This window comes from Netta rufina (assembly GCF_964035555.1).
Source record: "Netta rufina genome assembly, chromosome: 3".
NCBI classification, from domain to species: Eukaryota; Metazoa; Chordata; class Aves; order Anseriformes; family Anatidae; genus Netta; species Netta rufina.
The window spans coordinates 7,340,159-7,368,081 of NC_140125.1; the positions used below are offsets into that span (position 1 = coordinate 7,340,159).

Genomic DNA, 27,923 nt, shown 5'->3' on the forward strand with positions numbered 1-27,923 from the left:
CTTGTAGCTTCTGTGCCGATCTTGTATAAAGACTGATTTCTAGTCACAACTACCAGCAGAGCAGCTTTCCATAAGAGCCTAGCAGAATACAGAAACGCCTGTAAAATTTGCTTCATGTACTTTCTTCGGCAAGTGATGTCTTACAAATGACCCCTTCTCAGTCAGGACTGCAGCTTGAGGCCCGAAGAGCAAACAGTTGCTTTTTATTTGGTGGCATACTTTCTGTGCAACAGGCAAGGTGGTCACCTTCAGACCTAAATCTTGGAAAGCAATACGTCATGTCTTCGTATCAGCGTCCTGCTAATTTCTTCTACACTGCGGCATCCTAGAGGACAAGTTACATATTGGTCAAAAGCCTCACTTTTCTATCCCATTCTAAGCTTTTTTTTTTTTTTTTTCTTTTTCTATTGCATTTCTATCTGCATCATCAAACAAAATCCACCCCCTAGTGACTTTTTTTGCCACTGCTTTTCTATGGATTTATCACTTTCCTTGTCAAAAACATTTATACTTGTTTTTACTTTAATCTACTCAGTTTCCCATGTATAGGACAGGGTTAACAGCAGTCTCTTTTCTCATCTCTCTGCAGCTTAATCTGTTTATACTGCAAACATTTCTATCTCCCTTCTGTAGGTTACTATAGCACCTTGCACAGGGCAAGTGAAAGCTCTGAGGAAACGAGAGACAGAGGTGGTTGTTACTGAGAGGAAACAAGTCTCACCTGTCAGGGCCATTGCCAGGCGAAACTCTTCCTTCAGCATCTGGAGAACTTCTTTTGCTCCTTCTTCACCCTAGGCAATTAGGAAACAACGTGCACTATTATATGTACATGTAGCTCGTGTGTAGATACAGATAACATATAAAGAACATTTCATGGACAACCCTGACTCTTAAGGATTTGATAGAAAGTTTTAGATTATTATAAAGATCTGGATAACCACATGCATTCAGAAACCCTCTCTCACACACACCCCTACAGGTACACATACACACGTGCACATACACTAAGCCTGAACAGCTAGTCTAGGTATCTAAAAACATAAGTTTGAGATTTTTGTGACTTACTTGATAAACCAAGCCCCAGACGAGAGGCCTTCCGATGAATACAGCTTTGGCACCCAGGGCTAATGCTTTGAGAACATCGGTGCCTTTTCTTACACCACCATCTAGGAACACCTCTACCTTCCCCTCCACAGCCTCAACGATTTCAGGCAAGACATCAATCTAGAAGAGTGAAACCAGGAATACAGCTCGTCCACTTCTGCAGCACAATTTATTTTTTGAATTCAAGCTTAAAAAAAGCTAAATGAGTAATTGCTTGCTTAATTGTATGCACTAGTAATACAGCCTTGCGTTCAAAAACAGAATTGACTTAGAATGTTAGCGGATACACAAAAAGGTCAAATTTACTTGGACAGTCACATAAATAAAATGAGAATCAGCAGGATCACATAAAATGTCCATCTAATCCTATCACACGTATCCAACACAAGCCAGTTTGAAATACTTGTGAAGAATTTAAGAAATACCAGGCACAGATGAGGTCTGCTCCTTGATATTGCCCTCCCCAAACCTTCAGTGTTCAGTAGTCTGGGGATAAAATTGAATCACTGGCTTTTTAAATAACCATCTTCACTTTCTTCCTTGAAGTCATTATTAATTTTAATGAGGGCCAGCTAGCACCAAGGAACACAAAAGTGGGCATAGTACATAAAGACACTGAGTAAGAGATGTGTCATGAGGAACTTGTTCTTAGAGTTGACAGAAAAAACAAAGAATGTGTTTTTCCATTTGAAAATGCATCTTGATTACAGGAATAGTTGTAGAAGGAGCTTCTTAATATAAGGAAAATCTAGCATTCTCTGAATTTTGAGCAAGGTGGAAAATGTTTTCTTCTACTGCACATGTATATTGCTTTTACCAATTTCCCCTTACTCCCTACGCCAGTGGTAAAGGTAAGGGGGAAAGGATGCTTAGTGTTCCCAAGGTACAGACAAGTAACCAGGGAATTTACTAACACGTCAACACCATGCAAGAAGTCCCAGGAAGAGATGAACCTCCTGAATTCAAGGCTCAAGCATTACATAGCAACTGTTCCCATAATGCCTGAACAGTTCCTTTTCATGAATATCAGGAAAGACACAGAACTGGAAGCCAAGTACTAAGGAGACTGGAAACAGTGTGTGGTAGTAAGACAAAAGGCATACAAATTCATGTCTTTCAAATACGGATGCAATTCATTTCCTTTCTAATGGATAAAAAATGACCAGGAGATGAGGGAAAAAACTTGAAAGTACAGTTTGTTTTTAGATTTGGATTAAAATTTTCTTGAAGTTTGGCACTTGCTGTGATTTTTTCCCCTCCCTTTGGTTTTGCCGTCTTGCCAAACATATTTTGGATCTATTTCCATATACAGAGACCACTTTCTACATCCTGACAAACTGTACCAACATTAAAGTGCTATAATAACTAAAGTATGATGCAAACAATAATTAAAACATAGATTTCCTCAATGTGTAACTAGACCCTAGAAATATTAACCAGCTCGGGTTCAGCTCACATTCTAGAAAACCATGAAATTGTTTCAAAACCAGAAACACTTTGCGTATTCCAATACACATATTTACATTATGAAAACTGCATTGTGAAATAGTCCTTTGTAAGATGAATTCCAGTGAACATGCCAGCTTTGATAGTGCTTTCTCATCTGCACAGTGAACAGTGTTGCAAAGGAATAACTCAAAACAAGTGGTTCACAATTTTAATTTGTTCTACTTGGCAAAAAATAATAATTCTGTTTCTTGAGTTCTCATTTTTCTTTTTTTTTTTTTTTTTTCAATATCCTCATACATTCTTCCTGTTGGGTTACCTCACAGACTTGCCCAAGATTTTTCCAATACGCTCGGTAAAACTGAGGCATACATTCTTAAAAGGTGACAAGAGGACAGAAGTTAAAGAAGATACATTTATTAAGCATTAGGCACCCACCCTCTGAAAAGGCAGGTAATCAATGGGTCCATGTGAAGACCTCTGAAGGATCAGCTGGTGAATGAAATCAACTGGGGAAATCCTCAGCTGCCCCCAAGGAGAAAAGTAGAAATGTTTCAGGGCAAGAAGGGGGGGTCACTAGTGGGCCTGCAGGGCTGAACTGCTAAAACTTCACATACAAAACATTCTGCAATGGAAAAGGGCTTATCTTCTCCCTCCAGAAAATCCTCATGGAAAAATGGAGGTTTTTCATCAAGGGCACACCAGAAATCCTGAAACAGTCACATCTGGGCTTTGATTCTCCTCCCATTCATTCTCTCTTTACTTGTGCAGCTTTCTCACACCAAATGAAGCATGATGAGTGATGATTGGAATTTTGGGGGTTTTCCTTCAGCCTGAACACAACCCTTTTCATGTTCCTTTACTTCTTTCATTTTTGTCAATTGAGAACTTCTCAAATCCCTTTTTACCTTTGGAAGATGTACAGGGTAGCATAGCAAGGAAAAGGAAGAAGGAAAAAACATGTAATTTAACCACCCTGTACCTTTTTGAAAGGTGAAAAGGTTTAAAAGGAGAAAAGGGGAGTTTCCTTCTGTCTTTAGCTGTTCTGTTAACTTAACTTTTCAGAAGTCTCCAGAGAATATTAAAAGGGGATAGCATCTTTAGTGCAATCTTTGGTGATCTACAAACTGCAACAAAGGGTTTCTAAAGGAATGAGGAAGACATAAAAGACAAGAGTAGAAAAAAAAATCCTAATTTCTAACAGTGTAACTGCCAGTAATATGCTATCTGAAATCGCTCCTCTGGATTCCCATGCTGGCTACTGCAGCCAGGAAAGGGTACCCAGGTAGCTTGAAGAAAGTCACACGTAAACCCTCCAGGGATTTTTCAATTGATCTGACAAAGGAGAGGCTGATTCTAACTCAAAGTATGCTGTGACATACTAAAGAGAAGGAAAGAGAGGGAGACAGGCTCATAGGTTAAGGCATTAGACAGATATACTTACAGTTTTTTTTCCTCCAGCTACCATGTATTCAGCAGAAGAAAACAAGAAGCCGAATACAGAGAGGACTTGTTGCATACTGGCACCAGTACTTACAGTTGCAGGGACTCCATCAAGCTGTCGTGCTCCATGATTTGACACCAGGATACCATTTACCCCAAGCTTTACAGCTTCTTTAGCATCATCAGCTGAAAAAAATAAAAAATAAATAAAAAATAATAAGAAAATACTCCTTTCCAAAACTGGGAGTGCAACATCATGAGGGAAATTATGGCATCAGTTCAAAATAAATAAATAAATAAATAAAAATTGCGAGATACTGGGAAACCACTTAGGGCTTCATCCTTCCAAATGCTCATCTCAACACAGAATAACAGTTTTGTCTTTAAGCAAAAAAACCTAGAAATGTCACTTGAAATCCTGGAGCAGAATATTTTGTCATTTTGGCTTAACAGCCTTTTTGATGGCCAGTCTTTTTATTCTCTTTTCTCTGTCCTGGAGCACTCCCTAAAATTCTTCTGCTAAATGATTTTCTCAATGCCATAGTTATCAATAAGATTGCAGTAATAATCCATAGCAAATGAAGCTATTTTACCATCCTCAGTGCTCTTTTGACAGAACAGAAATCCAGCTTTCCTTTAAGTAGCACACAACTCAGGTTAGAGTGAGGGTTTACAAGTACAATGTTTGATCTTCCTGACTATGTGATTTCTGATACAACTGATGTTATACCAACCTATGAACTTAAATAGAATTATTATTAATTCTTATTATTCAGGCCTGATAAACCACAAACTTTGACCTGTACCTTCAACCAGCAAAATGCAAAACCCCCTTCTTTGACCTTATGCAAGAAAGAGCGCCTTGCCTGCTTCATAGGAAGCAGTGGAACTACACACCCCTGAGGATTCCTTTCATGACGATGGGCAGTGAGGTCAGCCCTCGAAGCCACTTGATGTCCTCCCATTTAACACTTGAATCAATCGCCTCGGCTACATAGACAGCCAGTCCACTGTTTTCTCCAAAGTCTTTTCCTGAGGAGAACGCCAAGTTGTTGCTTGTAAAATTTTTTAATCTAAAATGACAAAAAGCACAGAAAAATAGTCTGAGAAATATTCACTGGAGTCATAAAAATATTAGTGCCGGCATTCAGCACACCTGTGCTAAACTTGTGTTGTGTTGTAGGGCAGGAGCAAAAAAGCCTACCCCAGGATGTTGTATCAGGGTTTGTCAAAGTCAAGATCTTCAGCTGGCAAAACATTTGTTAACTTTGGTGCAAATTTCTTTGGCCCAAGGCAGCACTCCTAATGTTTTTGAAGGAAATAGAATAAAGTCCAAAATCTAAAGGTTCGGCATCAAATCCACGATCAGGAGGCAAAACCCAATGAAAAGACTAATTTAGGGTTTGGGCCCAACCATCTATCCTGCCATAGACCTCGCGTGCAACATAGGGCACAACCCTTAGCCACTCCTTTGGCCTCAGTTTCCCACCATATGGAGATTCCCAGCATCTCCAGGGGCACTGTGAGGATAAATGCATCAGACTGTGGGCCATTCAGATTCTTGAGCAGCAAAGGCTACACATCCCAAGGGAACATCGATCTTTCATAACATAATCCAAGACCCACAGCCATCAAGCAGTGCACCTCTACTTACCCGTATCTGTAGCAGAAGTGCCCTTAGTTTTCACACAGCAAGTATTTTCCTGCCACTTCTCCCCCACCCCAATCCAGGGGATTCAAGCACTGAAGGAAACAGGGCAACATGTAGATGGTAGAGGAGAAAAAGGAAAGGAAATTTTCCTAAATTCCATGAATTAGATGGAACTGCATGAAGCCTTGCAATGAAACCAGAATTTTCATCTGGCTGACAAGACCAACATCCAGACAGTTCCTCTTGCGTACAATTCATCTTTTTTTTTTTTTTTTTTTTTTGTATATTTGCTTGTAAAACGTACGGGAACAAAGCTCGCATGAAAACTTTAGCTATTATTTGCTCTTTAGCACCAAAGCAATCTAATCAGTTCTAGGAATCAAATGGTAAGTATCAGCCCCTGGCATCAGAGTTCAGTCTTACTGGACAAAGCAGGAGAGGAGGAAATGAGGGTGCATAGAGAAATTGAGTGCCTGAGCGCTCACAAACACCAAACCACCATCAGTGACACCAGTACCACCAAGGACACCTCTGTTCCACACCAGGCTGATTGCTCTGTTCTCTGGAAATAGCGTGTCATTCCACGTTGTGCTATTTTATACTCATATTCCACATTTTGGGAACACACACTATTTTTGCACGGAAACTGGCTAGTTTCACTGCTGATTTCATGCCTGTAACAAGCAACATTTCACATGGGTTTTCTGTTCAGCTCCAAGCAAAGAAGAAAATGAGAAAGGAGCAGGCTCTCAGCAAGATTCAGCTTTTCAGCTGTTGGTTTGTGAAGGGTGGGGTACCCAGAGAAAAACAGAACCATGGATAAGATTATATAAATAACTGTTGTTTTTCTTGGACTGCGGAATACAGATCAACACTTGAATGAATGTTGCCTTACATACATTTCTGAGCACAATGGCACCTTGTTGTTGCTTTGAAACTTTGTTGAAAATCTGAAGCCAAGAAAAAGTTATCACATAACTAAGCAGAGCCCCACACTAGAGAATTTCACCACCAACTCTGCAACAAAACACTGAGAGTCATTCTGAAATCTGAAGGAATTTTAACCTTTAAAAATTACTTCAACTTCATATTATTTCATATGGTTCAATCAAACAAAACCTTGTTACTGGTGGGTCAGGTGGGGTCAAAGTGTTTCAGAAATGCTCTATTGCTTGTCTCAAATATTTCTTGGGTTATTTGACCCTCAATCAAAAACTGTTTATCTTTAACCCCAGGCCTTAAAATGATACTACCCCTAAAAAAAGCTCTTAAAAATACCTTCTCCTTGGGTAAAATGTCAGTGTGTATCAACAAAGCTTTGTCAATCACAGATCTATAGCAAGATTAATACATGGGGCATATGCATGCCAGCGTACTACATTTTAGTGTCAGGTTTGTCAGGGATTTTTGTGTCTTCTGGTGCTTTTCAGATAAGGTTGTACTTTAATATAGAAATCAGAGGCAAAGTTAAGGCTGTTCTGTCAGTCTTCACTATCTCACATGTTAGCTTCAAGGACTGGAATATAGGGAGGGGATCTGACAGCCCATGTTCTGGAGCTTTATACCTCCAAGGTGAACAATCAGATTTATTGTGCAGTCCCATAGCTTACCTTTGAAATGAGTATTATGAAAATGAAGAACCTCGGGATGTGATTTTTTATTTCTTGGTATGTTCATGTTACATATGGTACATACATGTACATACGTAACATAACAGTTGTAGGAGACATTGGAAGAGCACTTCAGATACATTAGTAGTATTCAAAACTAACTTTCACTCAGAACTCAAGTCAATGCTTCAAAATACATTTTTTTTCTTCTTTTTAATTTCAATTTTGTTTTCATTTCCAGGTTCTGAGTAAGAGCAAACACAGTACTCTTAAAATATGTCCTGATACTGTGGGCAGTATCAGGACCTTGTAAGTACAAGATTCTGGCAAGATTTTTAGCTCTGTTTTGCTGCAAACCCAAGTCCTGCACATCTCATTCATTCTTTACCCTTCCAGCCAATCTTTGGCTGCTACCACTTTGCCAGCACTTCAGCAAGTATTAGTCAGGGTCTGTACAGCGTACCAACTCATATGCTCATCCCACGTCCCACCGGCAGGCACCTACCTGAGGTGGGGAGGAAGCTGGAACTTGTTTCGCACATCATCGATGCGCCTGCCGAGAAACGGCGTGTCCACCGTCACGAAGATCCCTTTGTAACCTGCTCTCTCCGCACGCTTCACTAGGGATTTGGTAACTTCCCGGTCCTTGTACACATAAAGCTGCAGCCAGCGAAGGCTGTCAGGAGCTGCTTCAGCAACTTCTTCGATGGAAGAGGTCGCCCAGGAGCTCAGCATCATTCCTGTCCCCATGGCCTGGCAGGCTGGAGGAACACAAGGTCATGTTCAAGACTTCCCCAAACACAGAGGCTCCTCTGAACAGGAGCACTTGGCTCATAAGAGAGTGTCAGTGCATGTGCTTCCACACTGCCTTTCTTCAGCGTGAATGTGCTTTTAGTCTTTCAGTGCATGCTATGTTAATAGTTAGCAGTTACTAACAGCAGTGGGCTGCTGTGAGAGCTCTCTGGCTTATTCTCTGTGTTCATTGGCCAATTTCTGGCAACTGCTGTGTGCATGCTTGGGATGATTCCTGTTCTAATACTGGAAATAAAAGACATTATAATCAGAATAAGCCTAATCCCACATTACTAATTCCTCATCCTATGGGGGGTCTGTCTGTAAGCCCCTAGAGTCTGGCTAACACTCGTCGAGAAATTTTAGCCCACATTTAAGGGCATACTTGCATACACACAGTCTTAAATGATCACCCCCCCCCAAAAAAAAAAAAAAAAAAAAAATCATATTTCCAGCTTTTGGAATGCTGCCACATTGCTGCAGATTGGCATTTTAGGACTATCATTGTCAACAGTGCTCTTTGGTCCTCCTTGCCACTGCCACATGTGCCCCCTCGAGCACTTGCTACTTTTCCAAGTTTTTATCATAGCGTTTTGACTACTTTCTCCCCCCTTCAAGATGTTCGCTAGCATGAAGCCCTTTTAATAAAGGTATCTCCTAGGACTTTTCTGAGCAAGTGCCTGTTTTCATCCCTACAGGGTGTTTCAGGGCATAATAACAGAAGAGAGAAAGGACACAGTCCAGCAGGCAACCTTATTACACAGATGTGATCCCTGTTTTGTCCAAGATCTCCTGCCTAGCAAGTGTTGCTGTTTTTATAGCTCTTGTTGATTACAAAAAGGTAGCTACTGGCCTCAAGATTGAGGGCTTCTTATTTTCCACAGAAGAACTTTCCACAGATGTAAGCCAAAAGCACCAGCTAAAGTGCATTGTCCCTCTCATATGAATTAATACTGAGCTGTAAGGATGGTTGGTTTCACAGGGGAACATTTCAGTTTCTTGCATGCAATGCATGAACGAATTTTATTTCCTCCCCGCCTGCATTTTTAGATTGTCATTTGATATTGTATTATGCAAAATGTTAAATCATCATTCTGCTATTCATTTACCATTTCATGCAAACAGAAAAAAACATCAGTTTGTGAAGTATTTGCTTGTAAAATAGTGCAAGCTGAATAAACATATGTAGGTACACAGTACAAATGTTTATGAACTTAAGAAAAAGGGTGCTGTAATACATCTCAGCCAATAACAGATTAGGTAGCTAATCACATTTTCTCCAACTGATAAACTGAGAGATGAGTTTGTTCCAACTAATCTTTGAACAGGGCTCCTATCCAGCTCCAAACCTTCAGAAGAGTGGTGGTAAACTAAGACTACAAAGCTAATGTTATGAACACTCTCACCCAAAGATCAGAGCCAACGTGATGCTTAGATTCAGTGCTTCTACAGGCTTTTTTTGGTGGGCATTTAAAGATTTGAGGGGGAACCTCCACTAGTGTTTCCTCAGACATCTTTGCATCCTATCTCATGACCTAAAGGAGTGGGTCTCAACATCCATTACCTGATCCTGCACATAAAGCTTCACTCTTCTGGAAGAGTAATAAAACTAAAAATAAAAATCTGGTCTTGCTGAATGTGAGAGAAACACCCCAAGTCCCCATCCAGGAGTCCCTAAAGGAGAAAAAGAAGATGTGCAGGTACAACAGACAAGTGGTGTCCAAAAAACTCCACAGAGGCCAAAGGGAGGGGAGTTCATAGCAAATGTTATTTGCACTTCCCTCCTTCACCTTCAATAACTTTACAGTGAAATCACTCCTGAGGTGTGGGCAGCCCCGTGGTCAAACATCACCAAACAATCCTAGATGGGGTCAGGCAGCTCAAGGCCCTGTGCCAGCTACCTCCACAGGGTGATTTCCAAACTGGGCTGCACTGCAAACCGGCTAACCTCATACAACTACATTTTTATGAATATATGACTTATTCTTTTAGAAGTAATCTATCACTTAAAGTAAAATAAAGGAAATAACACTGTAAAACTCAAATATTATATAAAGCCTATTTTTCTTGGTCTACCACAGCACGCTTTTTTTTTTTTTTTTTTAATGTAAATGGACCTCTGTTTCAAAACCTCATCTCCAGCCATGAAGGTATTAAAAAGTGGTCTTTATGACAGCCTTTTATTAAATAAGGATTACAAATCTCAGGGTTGAAGCTTATGAACAGCTTTTTCAAACAAATTGGATACAGCCACAAGGCAGCTTTCAATCAGTGAAAATACCCATGCCTTTTGTCTTGCAGGTTTTGCTACCACATGAAGAGCTGCAAACTGCAGAATCAACAGATTTTAAGGAGCAGCTTAAAGAAACATCTAACAAGCTTCAGGAAGTGCTGCCCACTTAAATTCACCTTCTGCTCCCAAAAAGAAAAAAGGTATACATCACAAGAGACAGCATATAACACAAAACAATACAGATGCATCTGTGCTGCCCTAACAGGAACCTGAGGTAAGGTAGTGTTTTTCACCCTCTGGCTACCCAAAGAAAAGGTGCATTAGAAACCACCGATTTGTGTTGTATTTTCTTCACCAATCGTTTGCAATCAGGCTGCAACTTAATCAAAAGGCTAAGTGGGTCAAACTGTTGAAGTCTTTGCTGAATAATCCTCACAGGTCAATTGTTTTATAGTATTCCATTGTCAATCAGATTGGAAATGCATCTGTTGCCTAATTTATCAAGATTGATGTATCTGAGCAAATACAAGCATGTGCATAAGGGATGGTCTCCTAGACTCCATTTGAAGTAAGTGAAGTGAAATAGTTACAGGGTATAATTCTCCTCATTGTCTGTAAAGGCAGCCTCCAGTGAATAGATCACATGTAAATGATTAAAAGTAGGTGAGTTGCATCACACCACAGCCCTCCACTTCAATCACTGCAATTTTAAAGTCATGTTCAATTATTCTTGCTGCTGCTGTGTTTGCTTTACTACAAGATACAGGAACAAAAATCTGAACTGAAATAAGGTATAAATATTAACTGACTCAAAATAAAATCTGATTCAGAGGAGTAAAAGAAAACAATTGACTGATTTAAAATTCCAGGCCTAGCTCACACTAGTCACTAATAAAAATAACAATAATAAAAAAAATCCTTCTGCACATCTTAGAACCTACTGAATGCCTAAAATCTTGCTCAGATCAGCTGTGGTGGTTTGTCACAAATCCCATTATAAGTGATTTACTCAATCAAGTCCGTTAAGTGATGCTAAGAAACAAGGGAGCAGCGTTCCTTTTGCTCTGTCAAATATGAGTTCATGAATGAGAGGGAGGGGTTACTAACCCAGCAGTTGCAAAACTCTCAGATCAGATAAGGGAAAAATGTAAATGTTATGGTTCAATTTGTCTGTAGGTATCCATTTATTTCTATTCTTACTTTTATTCTGAATATATACAGCCCTAAGGACACAAGAACAATTGCAAAAGCAGAAATGGAAATAGAAACCACACAGTATATTCACTGAATAGAAGATTCTAAACACAAAATACCATTTTAAACACACACACAAAAAAAATATCCTTTCAACTTACCGGGATATGTGGCAATAGAGAAGGTAACACTTTCATCTTATTTAAGATTAGATTTTTGATAAAAATCAAAGTTCAACTATCCCAAATTAGGCTATGGAGTTTTCATAAGAGTGTACTCACAAAATTCCTCTCTCATTCTACTTTTATAGTTAACCACTCTCTGCTAAAGCACCAGCTCAACACATATATTTTGGGCATCCCTGGAGGTCTTTAAAAGATGTTTAAATGTAGAGCTCAGTGATATGGTTTAGTGGAGAACTTGTTAGTGTTAGGTCAGAGGTTGGACTAGGTGATCTCGGAGGTCTCTTCCAACCTGAAGGATTCTGTGATTCTGTTATTTTCACAGTCAAATTCAAAGTCTATGCACACAACATTTTTCAAAGTTTTGGAGATTCCAGGTTTTGGTTTTAGTTGACCTATGTTTTTACCTCGATCATTTTTAAGGTTTTGACAATTTTGTAGGCTTTCAAAAATATGATACATAGTCTCAGAGTATTGCTAGTTTTTTTCCTCTACCTCAAATCAGGATTTGCCAAAATATACTTCTTCTTACATGCATAACTGCAGTTGAAGAAAACAGAAGCAGTTCATTTCCTCTAACAACTATATTTTACATTTCAATTTAGGGGTGCTGCAAATACTTTTACAATTTACTATTACAAGTCAGTCCTAGATCCGTATTCCCACGGGAAACTTGCAGCAACATGTGACATTTGCCAGAGTTTAAACATCAGATTTTTTTAAACCAGCCTTTCCTCATGCCATTTCAGACCACCTTTTTTTTTTTTTTTTTTTTTTTTTTTTTTTTTTTAAGGTCATCTTTTAAACCCAAATCCTGAGCATTGCCCAAAGCATACATTTACCTCTGTACACACTGCAGGTTCCCACTGAGGTCAGTGGCAGAGCAGAAAGCATGGCATTAGGCACACACAGGAGGCTAGGGGGAGCTTTCAGGATCAGGACGATAAAGCTTTAAGTTCTTTGTACTCCACCTTAGTTCAAGGCCAAATGCACCTCTAATTGGGATATGATGGGGTGCCTAAGAAAGAGGACCTCCACAGACTTCGCTCCACAGCTGCTTTGCATGGGCACAGGTGCCTCAGCCCCATTCCCACCTGTCCTGAGCCACTGGAAACACCTGAACTGAGATACAAGGACATTTATTTTCATTAAGAAAGATAAATGCAAACAAAACAAGACTGTCTCCTTTCTTGGGGAATTCAACTAAACTATTTTACGTAGCAACAAATCAAGGCTGATCATGGGACAGGACCTACTTGTGAAGTCCACAGGAGAACAGAGCAATGATGGTGGGACACTGGAACAGGTGGCCCATGGAAGTTGTGGATGCCCCATCCCTGGAAGCATTCAAGGCCAGGTTGGATGGGGCTTTGGGCAACCTGGTCTAGTGCAAAGCATCCCTGCCCACAGCAGGGGGGTTGGAATTAGATGGTCTTTAAGGTCCCTTCCAATCCAAACCATCCTGTAATTCTATAATAATGATTCTCAGCCCTTTTTTCATCTTTAAACCATGTCTCCTTCCTAACTCTGATGGGGTATCACTACATTAACTGATACTGAAAAGGTATGGAGTTTATTCCTGTGGGCAACCCAAAGGCAACGTACCTCAGTGGAGAGCACTGAAGAAGGTCCCAGTTTAACTTTTCTTGTTTTGTCAGGGTTACCTTCCTTGTATGGAAAGGGTAAATCTCGCTATTTTTCTCTTGCTCTGCAAGTTCCCACTGTTTGCCTTTTAGGGGCATCTCAGAGGCATGTTGGTCAAAAAGCCCCACTGTGGTCACTTTTCCCTGAATCCACTGTCCCCATGTTCGGGGCCAAAGGACAAGTTTGGGATCAACATGGTGTCCTTTTGGCACAGTGGTATTTCTCAAGAGAAGTAGCTATGTTCTTTGAGTTGCATCTCCTAAGAAACAGAGTTGTTTAAAGTACTTAACATTGCTCTCTTGACGAAACACACTTGGCTGAGAAATCCCCTGCCCAGACTTACCTCACTTACCCCTTTCAAAACTCTCTGTGCAAGTTGGGCCGACAGCTTGTTGACACAACATTTTGTCAGCTGGGCAGGAAGGCAGCAGGGAAACACACTGCCAGGTCTGAAGGGCTGTCATGCCAGAGCACCTGTATATAGTTGCACCATTAAGTCCCCTGGCCATACACATCTCTGGGGGAGTCAGGATTAGGTCCCGTGTTGTCCCACATGAATATTTTCCTTTCAATGACTCTGTGTAGTAGCCATACCCTGAAATTTATTTTATTAGATCATATAAGTAGCAAGTGAGAGATGGGTGCAAAGTCCTGCTGTTGTCACCATGGGACTGAGCACAAAAAACAGCAGATCACAAAATACTTCGCTCAGTCATGGGAACATCAGATGAGCACAAGAAACCTGAATTCAGATGTTCAGCAGCATTAAAGAAACAAAAAGTGTTTCAGAAGCCTGTTAAGAGCCAAGGGAGCAAAGGTATTGATCCCAGTCTAGGTGAAAATGATAGAGCTGACAGTAAGTAAACAGGTGGGAAAAAAACTTTTCAGCCAGTATTCCTCTTCTCTATTTGGCAAAGCAGACTGTGCAGATGCATCACAGGTGATGGTGAAATCCTTCTTGAGTCAGCAGTAACTCAGAAAGCTGTTTGAGAGCAATTGCAGAGTAAACATAAAATCATCAGATCTAAACAACTAGCATTCAAATTTTTTGAAAGATCCGGCCAAGAAAACAAGTAAGCTGTTCAGCCCAATTTTCAGTAAATCTAAGAAAAGTCAGGTACTGCAGTACCACTTACGGGCTAAACCAACAGAATACGAGGTAATCAGTCAGTAAGAATTAAGACAGCGTTATGCAATTAGCATCACTATATAACAATAGAAATCTTGATAAAATAATGCTACTTATCTGCTCATGATCAAGTGAGATTTCAAAAAATTTGCTATTTCTTGCTAAGCAGCTGGATAACGCACAAGATTTTGTTTCAATGTACTTAAAGGTGGGTCCTATTCACAGGACCATGAGTGCTACTGTACTCATGGGTGAGTACAGACAGAAAACAACATGGGGATCACTTTGGTTTGCAAGTACCGCATGAAGGCAGGATGGAAATGAATATATTTGCATTGAGGAACAGTGAATCTTCCAATGGACAAACAGGGGAAAAAAATGGAAAAATTCTGCTGAAAAGTGTTTAGAGAACAGCCCTTTGCTCTTTAATGGTGGCTAAGATTATTCATTGAATTTGGCAAATATTTTTTAAAGAAGCTGAAATTGGAGTGGGAAGGACAAGAAAAATTCACCAAAGTCAAAATGTCATGCATTGATATTTTCAAAATGGAAATGTTTTCTTCTGAGCTAACACTTTTGTTTCAAAAGTGAGCTATGGTTAAAAGCATTAGCTAGTAGGAAAGTGAAATAAAACATTGCCTTTTGGATCAAATTAAACGTTTCAGTTAATCCAAAACAATTTTCCTCCCAATTTTTCAGTTTCTACTGAAAAGGAAAATCCTGTATTTGAAAAATTGCCACAGATGAACTACAACAAAAATGCTAGGGAATATACTTGAAGAAAGCCCTGAAGAAGAAGAAAAAAAAAAAACAACAAAAAAAAAAAAAACAAACTTCTGCCAGGTCCATGAAATTGTTTAAAATATGAGAAAGCACTCAATAAGGAAGGACTCCATGTCCTTTTAGATATGTCAAAGAAAACTGACGAGCAAACTTATTGCAGCCTGTATGGACTATATATATAAAGCCTAGCCAACAAGTATAACAAAATCGAACCTCTGGAATTTGAAGCTATACAAGTTTTGACCGCAATTACAGCTTATACTGTTCAGAGTGGAGTTAACTTTTGGAGTAACTTACAAACATTGTGTTCAATTGCCTACCATCAGGAACTTTTAATATCACAATTCAACATTTTTTCCCCCAAAAATTAACCTTTACTAATGAAACTGAATTGTTGATGAAGGTGTGTTTAAGGCAAGTGGCCAGACTTTGTCCTATTTTAAGTCAGACACATGCTCCTTTACACCAGTGCGCTCATTTGTGGAGCAGCCTCCCTCAAGGAGAAACAACAGCTCCCCAAAACACAACTCCTGCCTGAAGCAAGGGGTCTGCAAAGGAAGCTTTACCTAATGAGAGACAGCATGACATCGATGCCCTTCTCCCCAGAGAGGACATTTATGCAGCAGCCTGCGGGCAAACACACTGGAAGAGCAGAGCAGATCAAAGCACAATGCTGTTGCTTAAGGGAAGTCACTGGTAGGACTAGACATTGCTGATGAAATACAAAAACATAGGGAAAAAAAAAAAAGTTGCTATTTCTACCTGCACCACCCTGTTCTATAGGTGAAGATGACGCGAATCCAAGATCATGTCCTGAGGTTCAATCCCAACCTGGCAGCTGCATTTCTTGTGGCACCTGCAGGGTAGTGCCCAGGCACACGCACACACGTGCACTGTGGGCGCTCCTCTGGGCAGCTGCTGTGCCCCCCAGTGAAAGTCAGGATGCATGATGCCTGGTTCTACAGCTACTCAAGCCAGGAGGGGACTAGGGTCAGACCACGCTGTGCTTTGTAAGGACCATCACAACAGCTGTATGCATTGTTTCCTATACACCTGAGCCAAAATTCAAGCTTACAAGTACATAGTGCTTTCAGAAAAAGCCATGAGACTATGGATCAGACTTTCTTGCCTTGCATAAACCAGTGCAGCTGAAACAAACGTGGATTTAAAGCAACCAACAGCCTGGCCACTTGTATTTCTGAGGTATCACTAAGTTTAAGAGAAGTTGGATGTAACAAAACCCTTGATCCCAAATGTCCCAAATTTAAGGGAAGCTTTAAGCCAAACGTGTACTTTACAGCTAATCCCTGTCATCTTATAAGGTCAAACCAAAAGCTTGGCATCAATTGCCCTGCTCCACCTCTAACAGAGCACAAAACTGAGAACTTTTTCTACGAGAAATGCTAATGCAATACAGAGGGTGTGATTTTAATTACACTGTCCTTAAAGTGATGAAAAATTTATCAACTCCCACGGATATGTTTATTTGACCACATTTTCAGACCATTGCCAGTACACTAAGCTCTCCCCTAGCTTGAAAATCCAGGAATATTAAATGCAATAATCATGTTACAGTTTGAAACTAAGTGCAAAAGAGTCAGGAAATTCCAAAATTAAGTTATCTACCACAACCATAACTCAGCCCTAGTAGTTAGCCTTATTTTATCACTCAACTCTATATGCAGCTTTAGATTTATGATATAAAATGTGGCCAGGCCATAGTATTGGTGGATATTTTTGTTAAGAAAAATCTTGGGTTTTGTATATTTCTAATCTCACTCTTAACATTGCATTAATGTGTTTGCACTTAACAGTATTATGCTTCAGAGTTTCCTCCCAGCATAACCTGGGCCAGAAATAATTCACAAGCATTGCCAAAGGCCAGGACAGCACTAACGCAGCTGACAGGACGCAGCTTCTCCAACCAGTTCAAGGTATTCGAGCTCCATCGTGTGGAACGTGCCTGCACATACAATACACATACTATCTGGCTTCTTAATCAATCTCTTAGCAAAAAAATATAAATAAATAAATAAATAAAAATCCCCAAATATACTATAAATTAAAAAAAGCCTCCTTTGACAGAAAGGAAAACTCAGATTGCTCCTTGTTGAGAAGCAAAGTCTAAGCCTCACAACAAGGCTGAGTTTGCTGGAGGCCTTGGGTAACAATACTGAAGTGTTGCAGCTCATCACAGCGAATCTCCCAGCAATGCCGCATTTTAACAAGAATCAAGACCAGCTGTCACTGCAGGGCATATAATCAGACTCACTTCACACTAGCATTTGCTGCATTGGTCATGGAATTGCTGTTAAATTAATAGCTCATCCATGCACAGGACTACTTCTGTTCTGTAACCGTTTCCATTCTACCAGCATTGGGGCATTGAAACGCACACCCTGATGCTTTTTGTATGCAGCAGGCACACCATGTGGCCTCTTCTGAGATTGTGCCATTCTGCAACTTGGATTAAAGGAGTGAGAAATTTTCACATTTGAATTCTGTTTAATACCTCATTTCTCACACACTTTAGGCTGCCGGCTCCACAACAGCAACCTCTTTGCGTATCATCTAGCTTGGAGGAGCCCTTTTCTTGCCTGGGATGTCCTAAAAAAAAATGCCATGTTTGAAGCAAAAAGTCTTAACATAGGCAAGGGCTTCTGAGGCAAAGACATGGATGACCACTGGTGTTCATTAACAGACTTGTGAAAGGAAGCCTATCTTGTCATGAAAATATATACACATTTACATTTATAGAATGTATAAATATACAGATGTTTTCTATTTTTATTTTGATGACAAATGATATTAAGGATTCCTGCAGGCCTGTGAAACATCCATAGTTAGGAGAAAGCAAGTCACTCACACCATGACAGATGCTCTGGTGGAGTGGGCAAGGAGGACACCAAGGGGAGATTTCTGGCACCAGGTGACTGTTCAGCCAAGCAAAAAGTATCCACAGCTTGCAAATTCAAGCCAGAAAGAGGCAGCTTTTATTTATTTATTTTAATTGCCATTTCTGTTTAAAAAATAATTTATTTATTTATTTTTTAAAAAAGGTGATTTTTCTACCACTTTATTCCCAAAACAAGACCAAATGGCTTTCCTAAAAAGGTGCTGCCAAAGTGGTACAAAAACAACCTGCCAGCAGTTGCAGGGCTAACATAATGCAGTCATACTAGTTAAATACTGTAGTCTTTCGTAGCCCTAAAAAGCTAGGGATGCATTTTTATTACAGAGGATCACAAAAATATTTCTGCTGGTTCTCCAGAAAGACACAATCTTTAACAGAAGACAGTTACAACAGACAGAGGGCTGAAGAGAGGAATCCTGGAGCCATCACACAGCTCCAGCTCACCCACAGAGGGACATCAGATGTTCTCCTTGGCCTCTTCCAGTTGGGTCACACAACCTGCTGCGCTTTGCGTCACCCATGTCCAGTTCTCCACATTAATCTGTATTTGTTGTGACTAAATTTGTTTTGACATGGACTAAAGCTAATAGTAATTCTTTCCCCTCCATTTTCACCCTTGAGAATTAAGTACTACCATTCTGATGTGTCAGACTGCAACCACTGTTGAAGATGTTTGGGTGAAGCCTGTGTATGCCTTAAGTCTGGGATCCAGATCAAAGCCACCTCCTGTTCTGATGTCCTGGGCATCTACCTTTTCCATCTGAAGACACAGAAACAAGTGCCCACCTGCTCGCTTCCCACCATTTGTTTGTTTGTTTGTTTGTTTATTCAGAGATAAGAGGACTGCAGGGATGCTGCACGGTTTACCTTTAGCAGTAGCCATCTCTCCATCAGGGTGAGCCATGCGCTGCATAGCAGTTGCTCCGACACAGATGGGCATGCTGATTTTCTGCCCTAAGACTGAAGTTGACAGGTCCATTACAGACACATCCCTGAGCACCCGGGGGTACAGCTTCCACCTGACAAATAAATAGAATAAAATACCTGCATCACTGGAATTATAGTTCTTAATGTCCAAGAGCAGATTTTCCTGTTGTCAAGAGAAAACTAGTGAAAAATGGAGGGGAGGATGCTGCAACAAGGCTCCAGGGAGGGGGTTGCTAGAGCAGAACATTGTGCGACCTGGAGCTGCAGAGAACCTGCAAAACGTACAAAGCAAGGAAGAAGCAGGCAAGAAAGGACCAAAATCAATAGAGAGTGAAAGAGGCAAAGATCCTTTGAAAACAGTTGGCTGGTATCATTTGAAAGAAAAGATGGGAGCTGCAAAAGAACATTTAGTGAATCCCTGCTTCCCAGAAAACCTTGGGACGGAGCTGGATGACAGAAGGTGTGCAGGAACAGAAGAAATTAGTCACCCTCTCAGCTCCCTTGGTTGCTTGTTTGATGGGCCAGGGAGCCAAAGGATACAGGATTTTTGTATAAAATGAGCCTGGCTAGCATTCTCACCCCTTCTTGTCCCTGTGCTCTGGGTCTCTGCATTGAGAAAAATGAGCTGCCACACTTCTTCCAGTGGAAAACAGGTGAGCAGGATCACTGCCTTGACTTGTCTCAGCTCAGAGGGGCACGGACATTCACTGCATTATATCTTTGCTGACACCTTTTGAGAGCCGCTAGGCCTGGAGAAGCCCCAACCCCAGCAGACACAGGCTGCTGTGCATCACATGCTGAGCTGAAAAGTAACTGCAGCCCCAGGAGCAGCCCATCATACCACAAAGACTTGAGATTTCCAGGAAAAGACCAAATGCAGCCACTGTAATTTGGTACAGGAAAAGACCAAGTAGCACAATTACTTTCCCAAGAGACTAAATTACAATCTAGTCCTTGAATGACTTGGCCCTGAATCTGCTCAATTGTTCCTGACCTTGCTTTGCTTCCAGCGCCTCCACCAGAAACCACACCAACCCAGGGCTTCATTCTCCTTGAGCTTGGGTACAAGTGGAAGCTGACTCCAAAAGAGAACTAAAACGCCCACAACACACCTGAAGATGCAAGCAGGCTGGACATCACAGGTTTGGACACAAAAATTTATCTCCTCCTTCCCGCTCCCAAATGAGGGCACAACAAGCCAAGGAACCCTGTCACAGGGTCAACTAGACAGCACTGGCAGTACCCAAACCTATCTTAATGTGGCTGGATTCATGGGGGTACATGTGAAAGTGGGCTTTTTCTCACCAACCACGAAATGTCATGGTGCAGCTGCTGTTAGCACAAGCCACAAGAGGGTGTGCATCAGCAGGTGCTGGCTCTCAGGGGTGTGCTCTGAGCAAGGTCCCAACGTTCCCTGCGAGCAGTAATAGGCTCTGCGTCAATGTCTTACTAATGCATCCTTCCCTCTGAAAGACCGCACTTTTAGATGATTGCTATTGAATTTTTAATTAAAGAAAATAATTAAAAGCTTAATCTCTAGTACTGCTCAACCTGACTACCTGCTCAGCACTAGAATGCCTGAGGGAGATGGATGCTGTTATTATTAGCATGAAGAGAGCAACCAGAGCCAGTTATCTTCAGACCGTGCTCTGACTCTGAGTAGCGGTCAGCTTGAGCTTGCATACTAAGCTGCAGGTTGGGGGTGGTTGGGAAGGAAGGAAGGAAGAAAAAGAAACAAAAAAGTCTTTTCATTTTATAGGAAGATCAATTTTCATTTCCATACGAAGCCTGAGACATAGCCAGGGTGAGACCCGAATTTCTTATGCTGTAGAGCACCGGGCCACGCTCGTTCTCCAGAACGTGCTCCCCAGGGAGGAGAAGGACGGTTATGATGCTTGGAAGAAGAGATGCGGTTGTGGGAGTCAGCTGTATTATTCAATGCCAAGACACACACTGTAAGTATGTCTCCTCGGACTTCTTTTCATGCTTCTGTGTCAGATTGTTATTTTTTAGGGGAGGACAGGCTGAGGGTGGGACAAAGAAAACATGACTTTTTTCCCCCTTCTTCCTAATCTTCATTCCAAAGGCTTTCTCCCAGCTTCAAGGCATCTTTTCCCAGCAAATACAAATTCATTAATAATCTTGCTCAAGTTTACAGACTAACTCAAAAGCATAAGGACGTGAAATAACTTACCCTTTTCCAGCCACCTAGTTCTCAGCCGTCCCTGACCTGTAGGATTTTTTTTACCTGGTGCAAGCAAAGCACACATTTGAGTGTCAGTCCTGAAGAACCAAATCTCTTTAGTTCTTTTAGCTCAGAAAAGAAGCAGAAAGAGCAAAAATCCCCTATCTACCCCCAGCAGAGTATACAAGAAAAATGACACTGTTATAAGGAGCGATAAATGCTTTCCTTCCCACTCACCTTTATGTACCATCAAATAACTCTGTCCACAAGGTTTTTGGGGCCATCAGATTTATTAGCCCCAGAATTTAAACATAAACATTTCTCCTGATTGATTTTGTGGCTTCTTCTTTCCTTGCATCTTATTAGGTCACACGCTCTAGACCAGCATCAAATCAACACTCATAACTGGGCACTTACTGGGTCCCACAAACACCACCAAAGGGATCATTATCTTACTAATATGCTCTTTACAAAAGCAGCAACAGGTTTTATCAAACATGGATTTTTTTCAGCTGTGCCTTTACCAAACAACTGAAATTAGGTATTTTCTGGACAATCCATAGGGATATACCCTTAACAGCAGTAAGGATAAACCAAGAGCATTATTTCCCAGTAACGAGAGCACACTTTTGTTAGACTGCCACACAAGACATGCTTCCTCCAATTCTTTGAGCAAAAGCATTTGCAAGGTATTTTGTAAAGACCTTGTACATTTGTTATTTATCTTGTCACCCACACCTTTTTAAACAAGGCCCACACTTGCATGTTATAATCGCTAATTACAAGTTGCTGCATCTTTCCTACCAGCTGGTGGCTGGAAAGTGCTGCACTGGGGAAGGTAGTGAGCTCTCCCAATTCAGACAAATTCAGCTGAAAGCTGTTTTGAAAGAAGGATGAAAGTGAAGGGGGATTAATGGGCTTTCCCTTTTCCCTCCCTGTTCAGAAATTTCAAAATGTAAATTATTCTTCAAATGAGTAAGATAAAGAGGAGAGCACTCATTTTTCACTCTTTTTCAGCTTTGAAAAACTGCTGAAATTTTCAAAATCTAGCACATTTTTCAAGCAGCTGTTCTCATTTCTCTTCTGAATTCATACTAAATAATCCCTTCACACTGCATCACTAGCAGTGTGCTTGGGAAAGGACACAGTGTTCAGGCAAAGGCCCCATCCCAGCTCCAACCCTCTTTGATAACCTTAACCTCCCCTACTGCCTCTCCTTCCCATCACAAGGGGCACGTACCATGGCTGCACAAGGCCAAGCAACAGCTGCTTTTGCTTGTGAAAAATACATTTTCTCTACCAGGATGTCTCACCATCCACACAACAATTCTTTTCAGAGCACACTGAACCTGAGGTGAAAGACGCTGCAGGAACATAACCAACCTGTTATTACAAGCATTCCTTTCTTTTCCTCTCCCTGCAACTTGACATGTTTGTTTGACCCCAATCACATTCTCAGCCTTAATTTAAATATTGGTCAAAAAAAGCATGTGCCCAATCATTTTAATGCCCTTAATACCTAGCTACAAGATGATGGTACATTTACAGAAAATATACATCAGTGCTGTCACTGATAAACAAGCTCCTGGTACATGACAACAAAATGCATCATCTTCAAATGCCACTGGGAAGTCAGTGGCAAAACGTGTCACAGCAGATTATCAGAAATGTATTCCTAAACACACATACTTCTACCCTCATTAAAATGCGGAAAGAGGTGATCTTAGATTGATTTCTTGAGTGCCATCAAGCCAAAGGCACCCAACCAAGCCTTGCCTTGTCATAAAATCTATTCTTTATTCAGGCCTGTTGCTTTCTTGACAACTTGAGTGTGAATTTAATCACCAGACAGCACAGTGTTGGAAGGACATACAGTGTTTCCGGACACAGAACAAATGCAAGGTGAATGAAGTCAGATGCCATAGGGAATAATGTATGCTCTGACACCTTAAATGATTGTCTCTGGCCTTAATGCCTCACTTATGCAAGTACCATTTCCACTTCATTTGGAAACTGAATAAAGAATTATCTGGCCTTAGCAGGAAAATGCTGATGTTGAAATGCAAGCACCAGTTCTTCAGTCCAACATCAAATCTCAGATAAACTGGAAACTAGAGCAGAATGACTGTACCTAGTGTTGACTTCATCTGAAACCTTGGTCTTCTGGGGGCATTTTATGCTCCAGTATCTAATTACAAGTCCAAACTACTTTAAGTTCCTGTGTTGTCAAGAGGCCAGGACATGTGATTTTATCAAATGGATATGAATTGTGCTGTTCCAAAAATTGCATAGACCATTCCAAAGGTATTGCATTATTTATCAACAGCCATTCATTTGCTAGATCACTCCTTAATAATAATCTATTTCCATTGTAAATGCAACCACTAAGTTGCCAAAAACATTAAGAGTTCACAAACTTGACTGATTTTTTATTCTAGATAGAAAGTGTCCTATCATTCTGTCTCACCTTCACAATCTTGCACCATGCATTACAAAAATACTAGCTAAGATTTCATGCTTTTGGTCCAATTTCATGCTTTTTTCTTTTCCATTTGAATACAAATATTTATATAGATACCTATAAATATTTAAATACTGTAAACATCTTTAAACAGATCGAACCCTGTGTCCTGAAATGGTATTTACTAAACTTTTGACAGTAGAAATCAAAATGAGATTTCTCTGGTCAATGGAAGCAAAGCTCTTCGTACTTCTTTCACAAAGTCATCTGACTCTGTGATCTTTGTGGGTGTAAAGTCCATCTTACTTTATATTTACCTACGATCTGCACTCAGGTGTAGGGAGATAACCAATAACGTGTTTAAGACAAAGACTATGCAACTCAGGGACTGAATCCAGAGTGAGTAGCAGCCCTGCATCCATAATGGTTAGATTATGCTTCTCTCACAGAAGCACCATATTAAAAACAAAGGTTTTTGAAGTTGCTCATGCTGAAATTAGTCTTAAAAACTAGATAACCTCGAGTGTTTACATGAAGTTTCACATCTCTAGATGTGCCGCAAGGAAGCCATTACACATGGTCTAAAATCATTAACCACAGCATCCCATGTGCTAAGAACACACAAATCCACTGTCACGTAGCTGCTGAGGGACCCCACAGGTAGGGACTACTGCAGCTATCGAGATCCACCCCATGGAGCACTGTGCTGAATGTGCTTCCACAGAGGTCCACCATCCCATTAAAGAAGGGAGGGTTCAGGATTCACTTTAACAACAAGTAAGGACCATCTGGCAGGTGACTTCAGTTATGTTGCCTTTTCATAGAGGAAGAGTTGCACCAGTGCTGCAGTTATCAGAAACCAGTGGACAGTGTGTCTTACAACAGTGACTGGGTTTTGGACTCTGATCCCAGCTCTCCCACTTTGTTACTAGGTGGCCTTCAGCATGTCACTGCACTTGTCTGTGCTTAGGTCTATACAGAGAGAGGGGGGAAGTGAAGGGAAGGTAACAAGCATAGTTCTGACTTCAATATTTCTGGCCCATGCCATCTTTTTTTGGCTGTTTATAAATTCTGTTTGATGATTTAATAAAACAAATCCCATTTGTCAGTCATTTGGATTTTTTTAACTGCCTTTTGGAAGACATTTAAATGGTCTAGAGCAACTGCTGGAATAGGATCATCTAATACTCAGGCAAATGAAGGGAGAGCAAAGACAGAAACACAGCTTCCACCTCCAAAACCACCCCCGCTTGTAACTTTACTGTTGAGGAGGAGGAAGCCAGTACACGGGCATTTCAGTCACACCAAGATCTGGCAAAGTTACACTGCCTCAGGCTGTTCAAGGCACTTCTAATTAATACCACCCTCAGTCACAGCCTCCCTGTGAGCTCTGCAGTTTTTGAATGCCTAAAACTGGAGGCTAAAAATACACTGAAAGATTGCAGGAAAGAGGTGAATCCAACAGATGACCAGGCTGATGCAAGGAGGCCTGTATGAGAGAAGTCTGCTCCTGCAGTGGGAAACTTCAGAGCAAAGCTGCTCTCATCACTAACATCTAGCCCCACTAGTACCAAGATGGCAACTTGACATACTCATTTTTTGTTAGCTGGTTTCCATACAGATTAGATCTATGATTCATGGTGCAACCGTGATTATAACCATGATTAGCTCTAGTAGTCAGTAGTTAAAAAAAAAAAAAAATACACACACTACCCTTATAGTTTATTACCTCTGATCGCTTCTTCTGAATGTGCTATTCTTAACATTTTATTTTGTTCTTATTAGGGTAAATAACCTTTATAAGGCATCTGGAAACATTCAATGAAGAAGCATTACAACCTTTCTTGCTTCTATTTGCTCCTTGGAACAGTCATTTCATTTGTGTATGAACACCACCAAGCACAAGAAGATTTCAGTCGTTAATGGGGGCTTCTGCATAGAGATGGAAGGTCCGGAATAACCAGTCACAGTGTAGGTTAGTGATTTTCTTCTGACACTGTAAAGCTTTTCTATGTATGTCCCTAGCATTAGAGCTGACTTTTGAAATGCCACCAGATGAATTACCAAGTTTTCTTGAATCTTAAGAAAGTTGCATGAGATTTCCAGTTGAATTGCTCACAGCCTGTGGAAAAGCAACAGGAGCAGTAACTAGGATTGCTGCTCTACAGCATTAATATTCTGCTCTGCCACAAGCTTTCTGTGTATATCTGCATAAATCACTTAATTCTGGATATACAAGAAGCTACAGGCAACTATTTAACTACAAATGAGCCTGAATTTAAAAGACTTATACCTTCAAACCTGTTGATCCATTTTTAACTCATTCCAAAATCCAGAAGTGTTCCCACACAACCCTTTCCTTTATCAACAGAAATATTTTCATCTCCCAGGAGATTACAGACTGCAATAAGCTCAGAAAGAGATGAGAACTCCATTGCAGCATTTCCTTAACTTCAGACACCTGGGACCAGTTAGCTTGGTGGCCACTCTGCTCAGTCCCCTGGTGCCGTGGGTTTCCTTTCAGGCACCCAGCTCCCCCTGAGTGTGCAGGTCCTAACCCAGCAAGCTGCCTAGAAGTTAGCACTGAAACGAATACCTGCCCTTCCTCTAACCCTTCGCTGATATTTCATTTCAAAGGCATAAGGCAAACAATACCTACCACCACTGTAAAGTGAGTTGAAGTCCAGCTAGTGGCAGGTGCTGTGAGATGAAGGTACTGTGGTGAATTGAGCCATACCCCATAAGGATGTGAGAATCCAGCCCAGTAAATTTCTCTACAGGCATGGGAGCATCCACACCACTTGAGATTAGACTGAGCTCACTCAGTGACTCTTCATTAGTGCCAACTTTAAATTTCTACCCTATTCTGATGTTAAAAGAAAAAAAATGCGGAGTGACCCTGACCACTCCTGCAATGCAGCATGTAACATCTATCCACATTTGACATTTTTGTTTGAGCTCAAGGCAGAAACTATTAGCCATGCTGCCAGGATGGGTGACATTTGTGAAAGAAAATCAAAGTAGGGAGGGAGAAAGATTAAAGATAAATTGGGAAAAATAGTTATGGTTTGTTAGACACAGCAGGATTAAAGACAAAGCCTTAAGAGATTAGCAAAAGAAGGGCACAGGAGAGTTAGATGTCTGCACCAACAGAGAGTAACAGAAGGAAAGGGAAGGTAACACCTGCATGTTTAAATAGTTTGACTGGGCTCAACCAGGATGAGGTGATCAGCCTGCTGGCCACATTCTCTCCTTTCTGCTCTGCTAGGGATGATGCTCTGGTAGCAGAGCTGCAGCACAGATTCAGGGAACGGGGAGCCAACATAACACAAAGTGATTTGACAGGAGTTTTGACACTCCTCCGCTGAATCTGACAGGAAATGTTGCTTTACTCTGTGCTGACCTTGCACTTCTGGGACAAAGGGTTGAGTGATTTGAGGTATTGACAACAGGAGCCCAGAGCTATGGTCTGCAAGTCAAAACTGGTTTACAATAGTACCTATCATTTACAATATTTCATGGTGAAGTGCTGACGTTTTGTTGGAAATCTCCTGAACAGTCAGCCACACAGCAGCCACACAGTGCTGAGCACTGGCTTTCAGAGCTTTCTCCAGAGCACACCGCTAGGGTAGGAAGCTGCAATTTAGCAGTGTTGCACAGACTTACCAGGGAAGGCCACAAAAATAACTCAGTTTAGGAGGTACAGTTGTATTAAAACTGACTCAGGACCTAAAAAGTACAATAATACAAGAATGTGTTGCCTGTATAATAGCTTAAAATGTAGAAGCTACACTTCCATCAGCTTATGAAATGTTGGTTACACCTGGAAAGTTTGTTTCCTGAAATAAAAGAAACAAAATGCAGGTAAAATTAGATCATGCTAGTGCATTTTTAGGACTGCTTTTTGATAGAAAATGTTAGGTAAAGAAAAAGAAAGGAGAGAGACAGATGTTCTGAGAAGGAATTCTTTGAGTCGAAAAATAAAGAAGTTTCAAAAAAAGTAAGTTTTGTTGACACAAAAAGAATATTGCACTACATCTCCTAATAACATAACTTACGCACTCTACAACCTTAAAGTATCCTCCTACCTTGAGAATGCTGCCACGTTATCTGCTAATGTCTCCTGGTCATCTGCTCCAGATCGGTAATAATCATACACTGATTTGGGGAGAAATTTTTTAGCGTAATCTTCAAAATCCGAAATACAAACTGGCTTTCCAGACAT

General features: G+C 40.8%; 1 protein-coding gene across 1 annotated transcript; it reads right to left on the reverse strand.

The window, feature by feature from the left end:
- Nucleotides 1-254: 254 nt before the first annotated feature.
- HAO1 (hydroxyacid oxidase 1) lies at nt 255-27,923 on the reverse strand (the record flags this gene model as incomplete). The annotated part of the gene is made up of 8 exons (XM_084283284.1): nt 255-325; nt 722-791; nt 1,066-1,224; nt 4,088-4,179; nt 4,891-5,066; nt 7,760-8,015; nt 18,993-19,144; nt 27,787-27,923. 8 exons carry the CDS (start codon nt 27,921-27,923, stop codon nt 255-257), a joined length of 1,113 nt encoding a protein of 370 aa, XP_084139410.1.